The sequence below is a fragment of the Cimex lectularius genome, unplaced genomic scaffold, assembly GCF_000648675.2.
Source record: "Cimex lectularius strain Harlan isolate CLEC.00 unplaced genomic scaffold, Clec_2.1 scaffold106, whole genome shotgun sequence".
NCBI classification, from domain to species: Eukaryota; Metazoa; Arthropoda; class Insecta; order Hemiptera; family Cimicidae; genus Cimex; species Cimex lectularius.
The window spans coordinates 1,237,737-1,251,984 of NW_019392769.1; the positions used below are offsets into that span (position 1 = coordinate 1,237,737).

The 14,248-nt window shown below is 36.4% G+C and overlaps 1 protein-coding gene across 1 annotated transcript; it reads right to left on the bottom strand.

Moving 5' to 3' along the window:
• Positions 1-4,810: 4,810 nt before the first annotated feature.
• On the bottom strand, positions 4,811-7,716 carry LOC106662356. Its single transcript, XM_014386409.2, has 2 exons — positions 7,659-7,716; positions 4,811-7,566 (listed from the first exon to the last, which is right to left on the bottom strand). The coding sequence occupies exon 2, from the start codon at positions 7,356-7,358 to the stop codon at positions 5,079-5,081; it is 2,280 nt and encodes a 759-aa protein (XP_014241895.1). The 5' UTR covers positions 7,359-7,566; positions 7,659-7,716; the 3' UTR covers positions 4,811-5,078.
• Between the last annotated feature and the right edge of the window lie 6,532 nt (positions 7,717-14,248).

Sequence of the window (14,248 nt, forward strand, 5' to 3'; positions counted from 1 at the left end):
GAGCTCCATATTCAGTCTCACCACGCTATTTTATACTCACTACTCTTGACGTGAGATTTAATTGCTGAAGTCCAAGTATCAAATTGATGCAGTCATATTGGTTTTATAATATCCAGGTAACTTTGGCGTTTTAGTCCAAAGGTGGTTTAGACATTGAATTCAAAAGATAGTGTCCAATTCGATACTATAAGTACAATTTAGTCAATACGCTTCTCACAACCATTTTGCGTCATGATACACATCAAGGCACTTGAGTATGTTGAGTTGTTGCAACGTTTCCTCTTGGAGACGTACTAGTTTTGGTTGGACGCTAGTTTCTGACTTCATCAGTGAACGACTGCAGCCTCCTGCTACGTCTGTTTCGTTCCTAGAACATCACTGCAGTATCATCTGCAAAATGTGTCCATTAGAATGTATACATTTTCACTTTATCACCGAATGACTGCAGACTCCTGTTATGTAGGGTTCGCCCCTCAAGTGTTGCAGCATGTGCCAATTAAGTATGGGTGTATGTGGGTAGTATATATANTATATATATATGCAACAGTGGACCCCACACACTTCCCCGAGTAACTGCAGCATTTTTAGCATTGTATGCATTTTTATTAAATTGATGCGCTCATCTAAAATTTTCATTCTCGCAAGGCGCGTCATTCAATAATTGATGATTTTGGCAGAAAATACAACGAAAAATACAGTCATCTAGTACAATTGTAGCAAATTAGAAACTATTCTAACTATAACCTAGTTAATTGCTGGATCCCAGAGTTGTTTAAGTAATGAGTACAGTTAATAAAATAAAAAATAAGCTATCTTTTTTTCGCTGTTAGATTGTCTTGTTATATATTGTCTCGGACATTTATCCGTATGTTCAACGGTTGAGTCTGTGCGTTGACATCTTAGTTTGTCCTAGTTTAAGAACGGTCAATGCTAACGATTTCGGAAGATAATACAAGACGTCCAGTGAAAATGTAGCAAATTAGAAACTGAATTGTTGAATTCCAGAAGGTTTTTTTTTAAATAATAATCACAGATAATCACATCAAATTCAACGTGTCACAATTTGTTTTCGGTTTGATAGACCTATTCTAGCTGCATAACTGCACATGGCTCAAATTTCAAACCACTTTCGATAAAGATAGAGAGAATTGCAGAATCCCCCCATTATATGATGATCTCAGATCATCGTTGTTTTAGAGGCTCAACAAATATCAAATAGAACATAGGCCATATTTACAATTTTTTGAGGTATCTTCATAAGGTCTTAGTGATGAAGTAGACTTTTTTGGGTACACCAAGCTTTCGGCGATTTGTATCAAAAAAGTCTACTTCATCATAAAGCCCTTATGAAGATACCTCAAAAAATTCTAATGTCATTACTGTCAGGTCAATAAAAATTCCAACTTTAATAGGCCATCTTTATTTCATGGCAAGATCGCTCTGTTCTAGTGATAGGAATGTCTCGGAAATTATTTTTATTATAAACTATATTTTTAGACATTACCTTTTTTTTTAGAAATTCATGTGTTCAATTTTTCCTATTTTGATCATCCTATTCTAGCATTATTCATAGGTCAGACGATTTACTGATGTCCAATCACTCTCATAACAACCGTCACACTTATTTACGTTGTATTTTTCAATAAATAAGCCCCGAGGATGGCGATGTAAATGGCCGAAAGCTTGGTGAAACCAAAAAAAAGTCTACTTCATCACAAAGACCTTAAGAAACTCAAACAATTCTAATGTGATTTCAGTCGGGTCAATAAAAATTCCAACTTTAATAGGCCATCGATTTTTCATGGCAAGCTCGCGTTGTTCTAGGTATAGGAATGTCTCGGAAATTATTTTTATTATACTCTATATTTTTAGTCATTTACTTTTTTTTAGAAATTCACATGTCCAATTTTTCCTACTTTGATCCTAGCTTTACTCACAGGTCAGACGATTTTCTGCATTTTCATGGTTTAGCCGAAAGCTTGGAGCATCCAAAAAAAGTCTACTTTATCTTTAAAAAAACCTTATGAAACTCAAAAGATTCTAATGTGATTACTGTCAGGTCAATAAAAACTCAAACATTAATAGGCCATCTTTTTTTCATGGCAAGATCGCTCTGTTCTAGGTATAGGAATGTCTCGGAAATTATTTTTATTATAAACTATATTTTTAGACATTTACATTTTTTTTAGAAATTCACGTGTTCAATTTTTCCTACTTTGATCCGAGCTTTATTCATAGGTCAGACGATTTTCTGCATTTTTATGGTTGAGCCGAAAGCTTGGAGCATCCAAAAAAGTCTACTTTATCTTAAAAAAAACCTTATGAAACTCAAAAGATTCTGATGTGATTACTGTCAGGTCAATAAAAATTCCAACTTTAATAGGCCATCGATTTTTCATGGCAAACTCGCCTTGTTCTAGGTGTAGGAATGTCTCGGAAATTATTTTTATTATACACTATATTTTTAGTCATTTACCTTTTTTTTAGAAATTCACATGTCCAATTTTTCCTATTTTGATCATCCTATTCTAGCTTTACTCATAGGTCAGACGATTTTCAGCATTTTCAGGTTGAGTACGAGCGTTGCCATTTTATTTTGTCATTTTTATTGAGAAAATGACATGAAAATTACTAACTGATTTGATCAGAGTTGATTAAAATTTTTGTCCAATCACTCTGATAACAACCGATGCACTTCGCGTTCCTTTAAAACTCTTACTTCTTCCGCTTGATTATATAATTATTAAATTATATTATATATCAAAATATTCCAGTAAAACACAAACTAAGAAAAAAAGACTGTTTAAATGGGTGCGGCTGGGTTTTTTTATGGAGGAAAGTTTCGATTGTCGACAAATCTGTTAAGACACATGTGCCCGCCCTGCCAGATGTGACAAGGAGGCCCCGAAGTCATTTAACACGTGTTGCTAGTTTCTGAATGGGCCTTTGCCTATTTGGAAATACACGGAGGGCCTTGTGGGCAATGTGTCGGCTAAAAAATTACTCGGAGACGTTTAAAAAATCTAGTCCAACGGGTTTCGATGTCGTGTGGACAACCCATTCAGTAAAGAGTTCATGCAATATAGGGGTGATCCACACTATTATATTATACGTACTGGCCATACTGGCAATCATTTCATCATCATCATTTGGTGAAGTAGGTCGGAACTTTGGATAAGCCTAAGGCACCGTACTTTATGGCTTTTTATCTTAAACTTAATTTTAAATCAATAAACTTTTGTTAATTCGCAGTTCGACCGATTGTTATACATATCAACTTTTCGCATAGCACACTTAGGTCATAACTTCAAAAACACTTCTTCCATCAACAGTTCTTTTATAATAAAAAAAAAGTCAGTCATTCCAGCAATTCAACGTTTTATCAGTTGGCGAGTAATAAAAAAAGCCCATCCGGTGATGTACAATATTGCAAAATAGCAACTGTACAAATTCGAAATTAATTTATCCGAAGAACAAAAGTTCCCTCCCTGCTGGTTGTACGCACTTGTCGGTTTTTAACTGTCGGCATTTCTCGCAGGCCGAAACCTGGTGATTAACAGAGTGGAAAAGGGACAATTAGAGCGTGTTTCCTCGACCCTTGGTCTTGCCCTTTTCCCCTTTTCCTCGGAAAGGGCTGTCTGAACTGTTTTCGACTGTGACTCTAGCCTGCCACTGCTAATCACACGTCCCTAAAAAAAATCAAATTTTAAATCCTTGAATTAAGATGGTTTAATCGGTAATCCGACATCGGCCCTCAGACACAACACATTCACGCTAATAAATACATTCAGTCTCATATACACAAAGTGGAACAAAAAACGAGATATCTATCAAGACTATATACGATAAACGTCTAACTATTTAAACGACCTAAATTCACTAATTTCGTGGACGCTTGACCAATTAATACATTACAATTAATTAAGGTTTTTAGTTGAGATGAAAAAAAGTTAATGGCCTGAGCGGGATTCGAACCCACGATCTTCGGCTAGATACGCCGCTGCTCTCCCACCTGTGCTATCGTGATCTCGATCCATTCGGACATCAACTTCCTATCTCAACGCCACCTTATGAGTTTTCCCTCCTTTTTGCCATTTTTCAAATGTCGTGTAATCGGATTGGATTCTCGACGACAAATGGCAAAAAGGAGGGAAAACTCATAAGGTGGGGTTGAGATAGGAAGGTGATGTCCGACTGGATCGAGGTCACGATAGCTCAAGTGGTAGAGCAGCGGCGTATCTAGCCGAAGATCGTGGGTTCTAATCCCGCTCATGCCATTAACTTTTTTTCATCTCAACTAAAAACCTTAATTGCATAAACGACCTTTTTTTCTCCACCCAAATATTTCTTGCAGTGCTCAAGTACAATTAGCGAATCGGGTGACATTCTTACACACTCTCTATATGGACCTAAGGAATGACACCCTTCAATTAAGTGAGACACATCAAGCTTTCTCTACGTGCCAGGCACAGGGTATGGTTTGGTGATGAGGATACTAGGATACTAGGTTGGTGCTTCCCAAGCACTGCTTCTGACTTGTTGTACCTTCCTAGTTCCCTAGTTCAATGCAATAGAGTCAATACATAGTCAATACAAAGAAAACGTCTTTAAAGTAGTAATAGTTCGTTTTCCTAGAGAATGTTGGCAATAATTGCATTTTCTTCTAGTAATATAACATATCGTAAATAAACGATAATTTAATCGGAAAATACCTACTCAATTACTAAACAATGCTATGTTTTGAATTATTGTTTTATTTGTTCTAAAATGTATAATTTATAGCAAGGAGATGTTATTTTTATTTTAATCATGTTGCTGCACTGAATAAGCGCATAAAGTTAAAAATTTGTGAAACGATTGTAAATTTATCCTGCCAAATATACACCGTTTCACTCCGACCTAAAATCGTTGTATTTTTCAGTTTAAGGCATTTTTGTTTGTTTATTGAAAAACGTTTATTGTCGATTTTCTAAAACATCTGAAACATTTGATTAGTAGAGAAGTTGAATCAGTTTTATAATCCATATGCTCGTTAATGAAACAACTTACTTTTCAAATTGTTATATTTCTATTCGAAATTAATAAATTTCAAAATGACCCGGAAAAAATAACTGCAAAAACCCCAGCACGGCGCAGACGAAAACTTGAATAGTCAGAATTATCGAGACGGGAAGAAATCTAGGTTCCTTTATGAAGTGTACATATATGGACGTAGCTGTCAAATTCAACGCGACGATAATCGAAAAGATTATCGCCCTGAGCTTTTCCGGTGATTTGTCTATGACGATCGCGTAGTAGGAGACGCTGGTGAAAACGTTCGCAAGGCTCGTTAAGCAAAGCGGAATAAACAAGTAGTAGTAATTAATGACCAATGGGCCTTCGACAGGGTATAAAATCCCTTGACTGCCATTACCCGACGGAACGAAATAGGAGTACAAAGTGTTCGGTAGGATGTCGACCGTGTTAGGCAATACACCGTCCATACTCACCTTGTAAACGCCCGGTTTCACGTATTTACAAACCCCTCGTTCTACACTCGATAATTTGAAAGTGAATTTGGTTTTTTGATTAAAAAACAATACATCAAATGTTCTGTTTGTTGAAGTGACTATGAACAATTTGGCTTGCTTGGAATGTACTTCTCCTGTGAAAAGGGAGGGATCGGCTTCGCTGTTTCGTTCCAAACCGTTCTCCGTTACAATGTAAGTTACTGTACGCTGTTCCATTACGACTATTTTGTAACTTTCCATCGATTCATTGATCGTCAGATGATATCCGGCGTCCGACGATGTGACAGACGGTATATCCTTCCATAGGATAAACTCAAGAGGGAAAATCACAAATCTGCTCTTACTCCATGAACTATGTACAGTGACTTCAGTGTGTAAGCCGTTATAAATTCTTATTTGAGAATAATTGCTTCGTGGAAGATACGGAAGGTGAGTTTCTAATATTATATTGATGCTCAGTGTCATCACCAAGGCCACGAACATGCACAGATAGCCTAAACAAATAAAATGAGAATTTCGAAAGTTGGCCTCTCGTAAAATAGGATGAATGACGAATTCGTGAAGAGGAAACAAAAACGCGTCGAAGTAAAAGCAGTAGTACGCGATTTGTAGGTTTTCCTCTACGGGACGTTCGACGAGGCGTGCCTGGAAATCCGTAACGTCCAAAATTGTCAGCATGAAGATCGTGAAGAAAAATGGTTGAAACGTTACGATAAAAGCTGACAAAAACAACGACGTTTGGCGGACCGTAAGATCGGTACACGACGGTTTTGAGTTATCGAGACAACTCCTTTGGGTCGTAACAGCTGGTATTCTTCGCACTTGAATTTTCTCCTCGGGCTCTGGGTCTTGAACGGCAGAAACAAAGCTTTTTCTTAGTAACCTTAACCCACGTTTTTCCTGCTTTTCGTCCTCGGCCATACTAGAACCCTTCAAATCGACCAATTTTTCCTCGATCCCGGCGACTTTTTTTATTTTGGTGGTCATTAATAGGTAACCGTAGCAGGACACCTTAATCTTATCGAGTTCTGTGTAGTCCTCGAAGTGGGGAGTGTCGAAGTCTTGAATACGCATATGGGCTTTTGGAAGAAAGCTGACATTCTTTCTCTTTGCTTTAGAATTAGGCTCGTTATTCGCTCGCAGTACAGGCCGAAGAAGGAGTTGCGATGCCCTTCTCAATTTTTTTGAACGTTTACATGAATTTATCGCAGCTAGAAGTACACACTTTATACATTTTTCACAAACGAGAAAGTACGTGGATTCGATGTACACACGGCTGCCGATACCCATCATGAAGATAAAATAGCTAAAGCTGACGACCGCGGCGGCGAAACTCAGAAATACGAACAACATTTTTATATCTATCCCGACCAAGTGTAGTGCTGATATACCGCTCTTCACCCACACTCGTACCAGAACGAGGTAGAATATAAACTTGCTCAGATTTTCTATTGTCATCGCTATTTCCCACTGTTCCAAGAGGAAGGCGTTTCTCACCCCGGACGTCGCTGTATACGCCAGTATCAAATAACGGCTCAACTCGAATACGTTCAACATATCTGACACGAAATAGGTTGCGACTGCAGTACACGCCACCACTATGAATACCAATCCGATTAAAATTACGTAATACTTTCCGGCCGCGCTATCCGATAGCCATCCTACTAAAAGAGTGCATCCAGCAGTGATCAATAGGTAAAAACTTAAGACATCTATGTTCGGTGAATAACCACAGTTCATCACCAGCTCGTACCCAAGATCCATCCTTGTAATAAGCCTCGTTACCTCCAAGGCGAAAGAAATCGCGATTTCACTGATTACGATAACACGTTCATCGATATAGGTCATGATCGTAAGATGTAATAAAAATCCGTCAGATATTTAAAATTATAGATACAAAACAAAAACAATGTGTCTAATAAAATGTATTAATCCATATGTTTTAACGTAGTATTAATATACATAAACATTTTTTTTACAACTACTCCAATCAACTGCAAGTAAAATTGTTTTTGTCAATTCGTCTCACTGCTGTGTTAACCTCCTAGGGGGATTGCTAGAGATAATACGTGATGTTAAGCTTACGACTCAGGGATTTTTTTTGCAAAAGATCATTGTCATTTAAGCTCGATTAGTCATAAGATTTACCATCAATATGTGGATCAACATTTCTGAGAAAAGGAGAACCTTTTAATTTCAGCACATTTAACCACTACTTAAAGGAAATAAAAACAGTAAATATTCAACTGATGGTTGTTCAGAAGTTTTATTATAAAATTAATTATTTATTAATACTCACTTCCAACAAATGTTATCCGTTGCTTTATCACATGTAAAAAAACAAATGCCTTATGCATACAGTTACAACAAATGATGTCAAAAAATTCTACCATAGTCGAAGAAAAGAACAATCGATGGTTAATTTACAAGAGGAATTATGTAGGTTTGTTCTCAATCAACTATCGCACATTGGGTCGTTATTGAAGAATTTCAACAATAAAAAAGTGAAAAAGTTAGTGCCACGAGCGGGGTTCGAACCCACGACCTTCGGCTCAATACGCCGCTCCACTACCACTTGAGCTATCGTGACAATTATAAAGCTCAAGTGGTAGAGTAGCGGCGTATTTAGCCGAAGGTCGTGGGTTCGAATCCCGCTCGTGGCACTAACTTTTTCATTTCAACCAAACCCTTACTTAAATATTAATTGAAAGAAGTAATTTGGTCAATAGACCACTGAATATAATGGATTTAATTAAAAAAGGTTTTTGCACTTTTTTCAGTTAATTTTCAAAGTCTAAGAGCACAGGATTTATCTAAAATCATATTTCTTAATACTTTCGGAAACATGAGTTGATGATTATTATTATAATATTAATTTTATTAATATTATAATTATTATTATTAATTTATTAATTTTGGCTTATTATTAATTTTGGCTGCATCGTTCAAATCGAACGTACTTTGGTGGTAGCTGGAGTATAAATATAAAAATAATATAAAATAATAAAAATTCCAACAAGAGCTTCTTTTGCACTTCAAACATAAAAATTATTTTTTGCTAAGTTAATGTAGTCCCTGAAAATAGCAGCATGGTCAGTCGGAGATTTTTGACCTCTCAGTGCATTTTGGATGGTAAATTTTAATAGTTGCCAATTTTAATAGATGTATATTTCTCCTAACCAAATTATTTCCAACATATAATTAAATTTATATGAATGTGTGGTGTTTAGCGACCGTTAGCCAATGATTATTTGGAGATCGTGAGGTGCGTTCTGATGTGACGTAGGTTTTAGAAAAACATTTTCTTTATCGTACCAACGTTTCGATCTTTATTGGGATCATCTTCAGACCTCAAAGTGTTCGTTTGCCGTGTAGATTCATTCTTGTGTGTCGTGTTGAGATTGCCACTTTGAGCCCTGAAGATGATCTCAATAAAGATCGAAACGTTGGCACGATAAAGAAAATGTTTTTCTAAAATCCTACGTCACGCCAGATCGCACCTCACGATCTCCAAATAATTATTAAATTTATATATCAAACATTATTATTCTACTCCAATAATACGTTTATTAATGACTGAATTGATAAAGAGTTATCGCAATTGTGAATTATTTTCAGTAGAAATTTCAACAATAATTTTGCTTCTGAGGAAGAACAACCTTCAATTGCTTTTTTTGATATGAAATTTAATTTATCAATAAACAATGATACCAACTTCTAAACTACCAAATCAGGAAGCACCTTTGATGCTTTGGTAGATACCTTGAGAAATTAGAATCAAGAACATTCATATCATATTTTATCATAACACATCGTAAAACCATAGTCTCTTTTCTAATGAGGAATCATTAATGATTATAAATTAAAATTTGAATATTGATTCCAAACCGAGCATGTTCTTAAGTGTGAACTTTTCATCAGAGGTGTGTAGTGTGAGATACACGGTATTTTTTAATTAAGTGAAGTATTTTATTGGGGTTTGGAAAGTAAAAGCCTATTATTATACTAATTTCCCATAGGGAAGTCAGCGTAACGTCAGGGTTATAAACAGGGCGAGGCAACACTACGACTTTTATCTGTGTCGAACGCTTTGAACACTTGTAAACACTCCATCGAGTATTTAATTAATTCATTGGGATAAGATCAAAATGCCAAAAACCACCTTCATAGATGAACAAATTCATTCATTGATTCCCACAGAAACGTTAGGCTCTGTTTACGGTATAAAATACACTGTCATGATAATCATCAAAATTATGCCCATTGTGGCCGATAATCCACAAAATCCATGCTAATCCGAGGTTAAATTTCGTGCAATTTAGTATCATTGATAACCCAAGGACATGGACTAATATAAAAAAACTTAATTTCTAAGGAGGTTTGTAACGACCTACTTGCAAGTTTTCCAACTTGAGCTGGGAAAGCGCGTTCCAATACACACAGACAGACAAAAAATTCCACCCACTTGTAATATAACTTGATTTGTATATATTTTTATATATTAATCAAAGTTTCAGGTTTTTTAACGTCTAATAATTGAGCCTTTGTCTAAGAAAGTAAAAAAAATGTAAATTACTAAGGAATATTAAAAAAAGACGGACATATAAAATTTGTTTTAATTTTGTTTTAGATTTTTAATTAATTCCCTATTTTTCGTGGTCCGCTTGACCAATTAATCAATTAATGACCAATTAATGTCGTGTAATCGGATTGGATTCTCGGCGACAAATGAAATGGCCACGGAGAGCTTTAGTGAAGTGTACTTCATTTCAGTTCATTAAATTCACTATTTTTTGTGGTCCGCTTGACCAATTAACCACATTTGAGAAATGGCAAAAAGGAGGGAAAATTCAAAAGGTGAGGGTTGAGATGGGAAGTTAGTGCCCGAGGTGATCGAAGTCACGATAGCTCAAGTGGTAGAGTAGCGGCGTATCAAGCCGAAGGTCGTGGGTTCGAATCCCGCTGTGACACTGACTTTTTTTCAACTTAAAACCTTAATTAATTGAATGTTTTTAATTAATGTGTGTAGAGATTAGTGACCGTTAATCGATTGTAATTCATATATCTTGAGATGCGGTCGGGTGTGATGTAGGTTTCAGAAAAACATTTTCTTTATCGTGCCAACGTTTCGATCTTTTATTGAGATCATCTTCAGGGCTCAAAGTGTTTGTCTTCTGTGTAGATGTGCCATCCTTGCGTGTCGTGTTGAGAGTGCCAATTTTAATTAATATTTCACTATCGCGTATTTCTTCCTCTTGCCTTAATTGCATCACGAAGACGCTTCGGCATACTTTCTACCAGTCTGGAAATGTCTCTTTGCTGGAGATTAGCCCATTCGTCACGAAGAATCGTTTCAGGACCGTGGATTGTATCAGGACGTGATGGTCCTCCTCTTAATCATCTTTTGAGGTTATTCCATAAATTTTCGATGAGGCTCAAGTCTGGAGAACGGGCTGGCTAGGCTAAGAACCTGATTTTATGATGTTGAAGGTTTGTATTGTCCTGTTTGTACTATGCGAGGGACATGTGGACGGGCATAACCGTGCATTAGAACAGGATTGTCGCTGATTTCATCGAGGATAGGCAACGCATGATTTTCCAAAATTTCAACCACATAGCGAGTGGCCGTCAAAGACCCTCCACGAACAACAACCAACTCTGGGCGACTCTCCATTCCAATTCCCACACGTATCATCACTGAGCTAAGTTGAAAAGGTCGGCTCTGGGAAAAATTACAGGCTTCGTACCTTTTATTTCGCCTTCTCCACACTCTTTCACGCCCATCTGGAGAGAAAATCTAAACTCATCTGCAAATATTACAGCAGACCAACCGTCTACAGACCAATGTGTTCTCGAGCAAATGTGGGCCGTGGCACTCTGTGATTTCTGATCAATTCTGGTCCTCTTACTGGGCGATAAGCCATCAGTCCATACTGACTTAATCTTCGTCGAGCAGTGCGTTCAGAAATTTGAACACCTCGAACTTCCTGGAGCTGATGAATCGCTTGAACAACAGTAAGGTGCCGGTTTCGCAAAATTCTCAACATCAAAAAACGGTCATCCTGTCGTTCTGTTCCCCTAGGGCGTCCAGAACCGGGCCTTCGATGGTAGAACCCAGTTTTTCAAAAAATCTAACGTCGTCCCAGAGTTTCGTATGGAACATCCAACGTCAATTATTGCCACACATCGCGCAACATCCTCAGCACTAAGTGGTATTTTTTAAGTTTAAAAATTGAAATTAAGAAAACAAAGATGGAAACTAAACAGTTTATTTCTTCAGAATTCAAATGAGACTGAATAAACATTTTAAATTCCCGTAATAATTAAACATTGAAAAATCCTTTATCCTTGCTTTGGATTAAGGATTAAGAGTGTTTACCTCTAATTAATATTCCCAATTTAAAACATAGCATAAACAAATATTTATTGATAAAAACAATTTTTTTTTTGCTTTTTCCTTTGGAAATATTGCCATATAAGATTTATTCATTTATTTCAATTTTTTTTATCCTTCTCCCGGACGTTAAAAGGAAATGTTGATTGATTTAAGAAATTTATAAATTAAATCCAAGACCTTCATGTTGTTACTTGCCAACAGCGTTTCAAGATTTATTGGGCCTGTTATACTGGGGTCCCTATACAGATCATCCAATAATTGTTTCCTCTGGTTATCGTACTCTGGCCATTCTAATATTAGATGACTGGGATTTGATGGACTGTCGCATGTTGGACAGTTAGGGGAAGTGGTTATTCCAATTCTATGCCTATAACTCCCCCACAGGCCATGGTTAGTNTGGATGATTTTTACCCCGTCTGTGACTACTGTATCCAGGTCTGCTGCATATATCGAGTACAATACCGGGCTCAGAATACCCCCTTGTGGAAGGCCCTTAAAGGTCCTCTTGGGACCATAATAAGACCCGTTAAGGCAAAAAAACATATTTCTTCCCATCATTAATGCCATAATGTTTTGAACGAATTTGTTTGGAAGGCCCAGTTTTATTAATTTATGGCCTAAAATATGAATGCTGACGTTATCGTAGCACCGCTTATGTCTAAGAATAATCCCAATACCGTTTTACCCTGAGTAAACGCCAAATTTATATCAACAATTAATTTTGCCTGAGCATCCAAAACAGATAGGTTCCTCCGAAAACCATACTGGCTATTTGGGAGTTTATGATTTCTTTCTAACCACCATTGTAGTCTACATTTTATCATGCGTTCATAAGTTTTTCGAACACAGGAAATCAAGGAAATTGGCCGGTAAGAGGTGGGCTGATTCGGTGGTTTATTTGGTTTTGGAATAAAAAAGATAAAAAAATAAAAACAATAAAACAGATAAACTGATAAAATAACAGATAAAAACAATGAGACAAAATTAAGGGAAGAATTTTCTTTTATCGAGAAGATGAAAAAAATCATTTGGATGGAATTTTTTACCTGTCAGTGTATTTGTAGGGATCTGACGGTTATATGGGCCTCGGTTTTGCTGCACGGGATGCCGCCTGTCAATAAGATCAGGTGCATTTAGGTTTAGTGCATTGCAAACGCCACCTGCCATGACACGGAGGTTAATTTGACCCTTCAAGATATTGGCAAAGGCTCGCTCTTAAATGAAAACCCTGTCGTAAAAGTGGTCCTCTTTTATCGAAACACCCTGGTGAGATGAAATAACTTATTTCCTTCTTTTTTTTAAATAAACAATTATATTAATATTAATTTGGTAGTGTATATTAAAAAAACTGACAAGAAAAGTGTACAGTATTTTCATCTGATCTGTCTATTTTTCAATTAAATTAGAATTTCCACTTTTTTTCTTCTTTTTTCGTCGGCTTTTCATAAAATCCTAACGCGTTCACACCGAAGATTAATCAAACTTAACTATTTCAATTTATAGTTGTTATAAATCACAATTATCTCGTTAGGAGCTGTAAATTTAAACAGTCACCTACTAATTGACTCCTTGACATTTTCAATTTAATTAGATAAGCAAACTCGTGTCAAGAATAGATCTAGCATTGGAAATAATAAATTCGGTTCAACGACTATTCTGCGTGCATGTTGTTCAGGTTTATAGATCCTTGGAACGATTCCAGATTAGGTCAGGCTCGCCCAGGCCGGCTGTATCTTTCACGATTTTTCTCATGCACAGACAAAAAAAAATTATCTTATAAAGAAATCGATCTTGAGTTCAGAGGGCTCGAGGAAAATTAATTAATTTCGGGGAGTATTAAATTGGATTAAAAGTGGATTTAAACTTAGAAAGATTGAGGCAGAGAATTAAGACACCAAGGGACCTGGTATACTCACAATTCAACACTCGGAAATTTATATTATTTCTTGTCTTATAAAAACTACTATAAAAATAAATAAAATCTTTAAATTAATTATTCTTTCCATGTAAGGTCTTGGTTGAGATAAAAAAGTCAGTGTCATGAGCGGGATTTGAACCTACGACCTTCGGCTAAATACGCCGCTACTCTACCACTTGAGCTATCGTGACTTCGGAGGTCGTGGGTTCGAATCCCGCTCGTGACACTGACTTTTTTATCTCAACTAAGACCTTACATGGAAAGAATAATTAATTGAAAGATGTAACTTGGTCAATTGACCACTAAAACGTAAATAAATAAATAAAATATTGAATCTAACGCTTAAAATTACGAAGGAATTCTACATTGCAAAGTCTTTGACTCGCAGTTGATCCTGCATTAACATGAGTCAAAATCATCGCC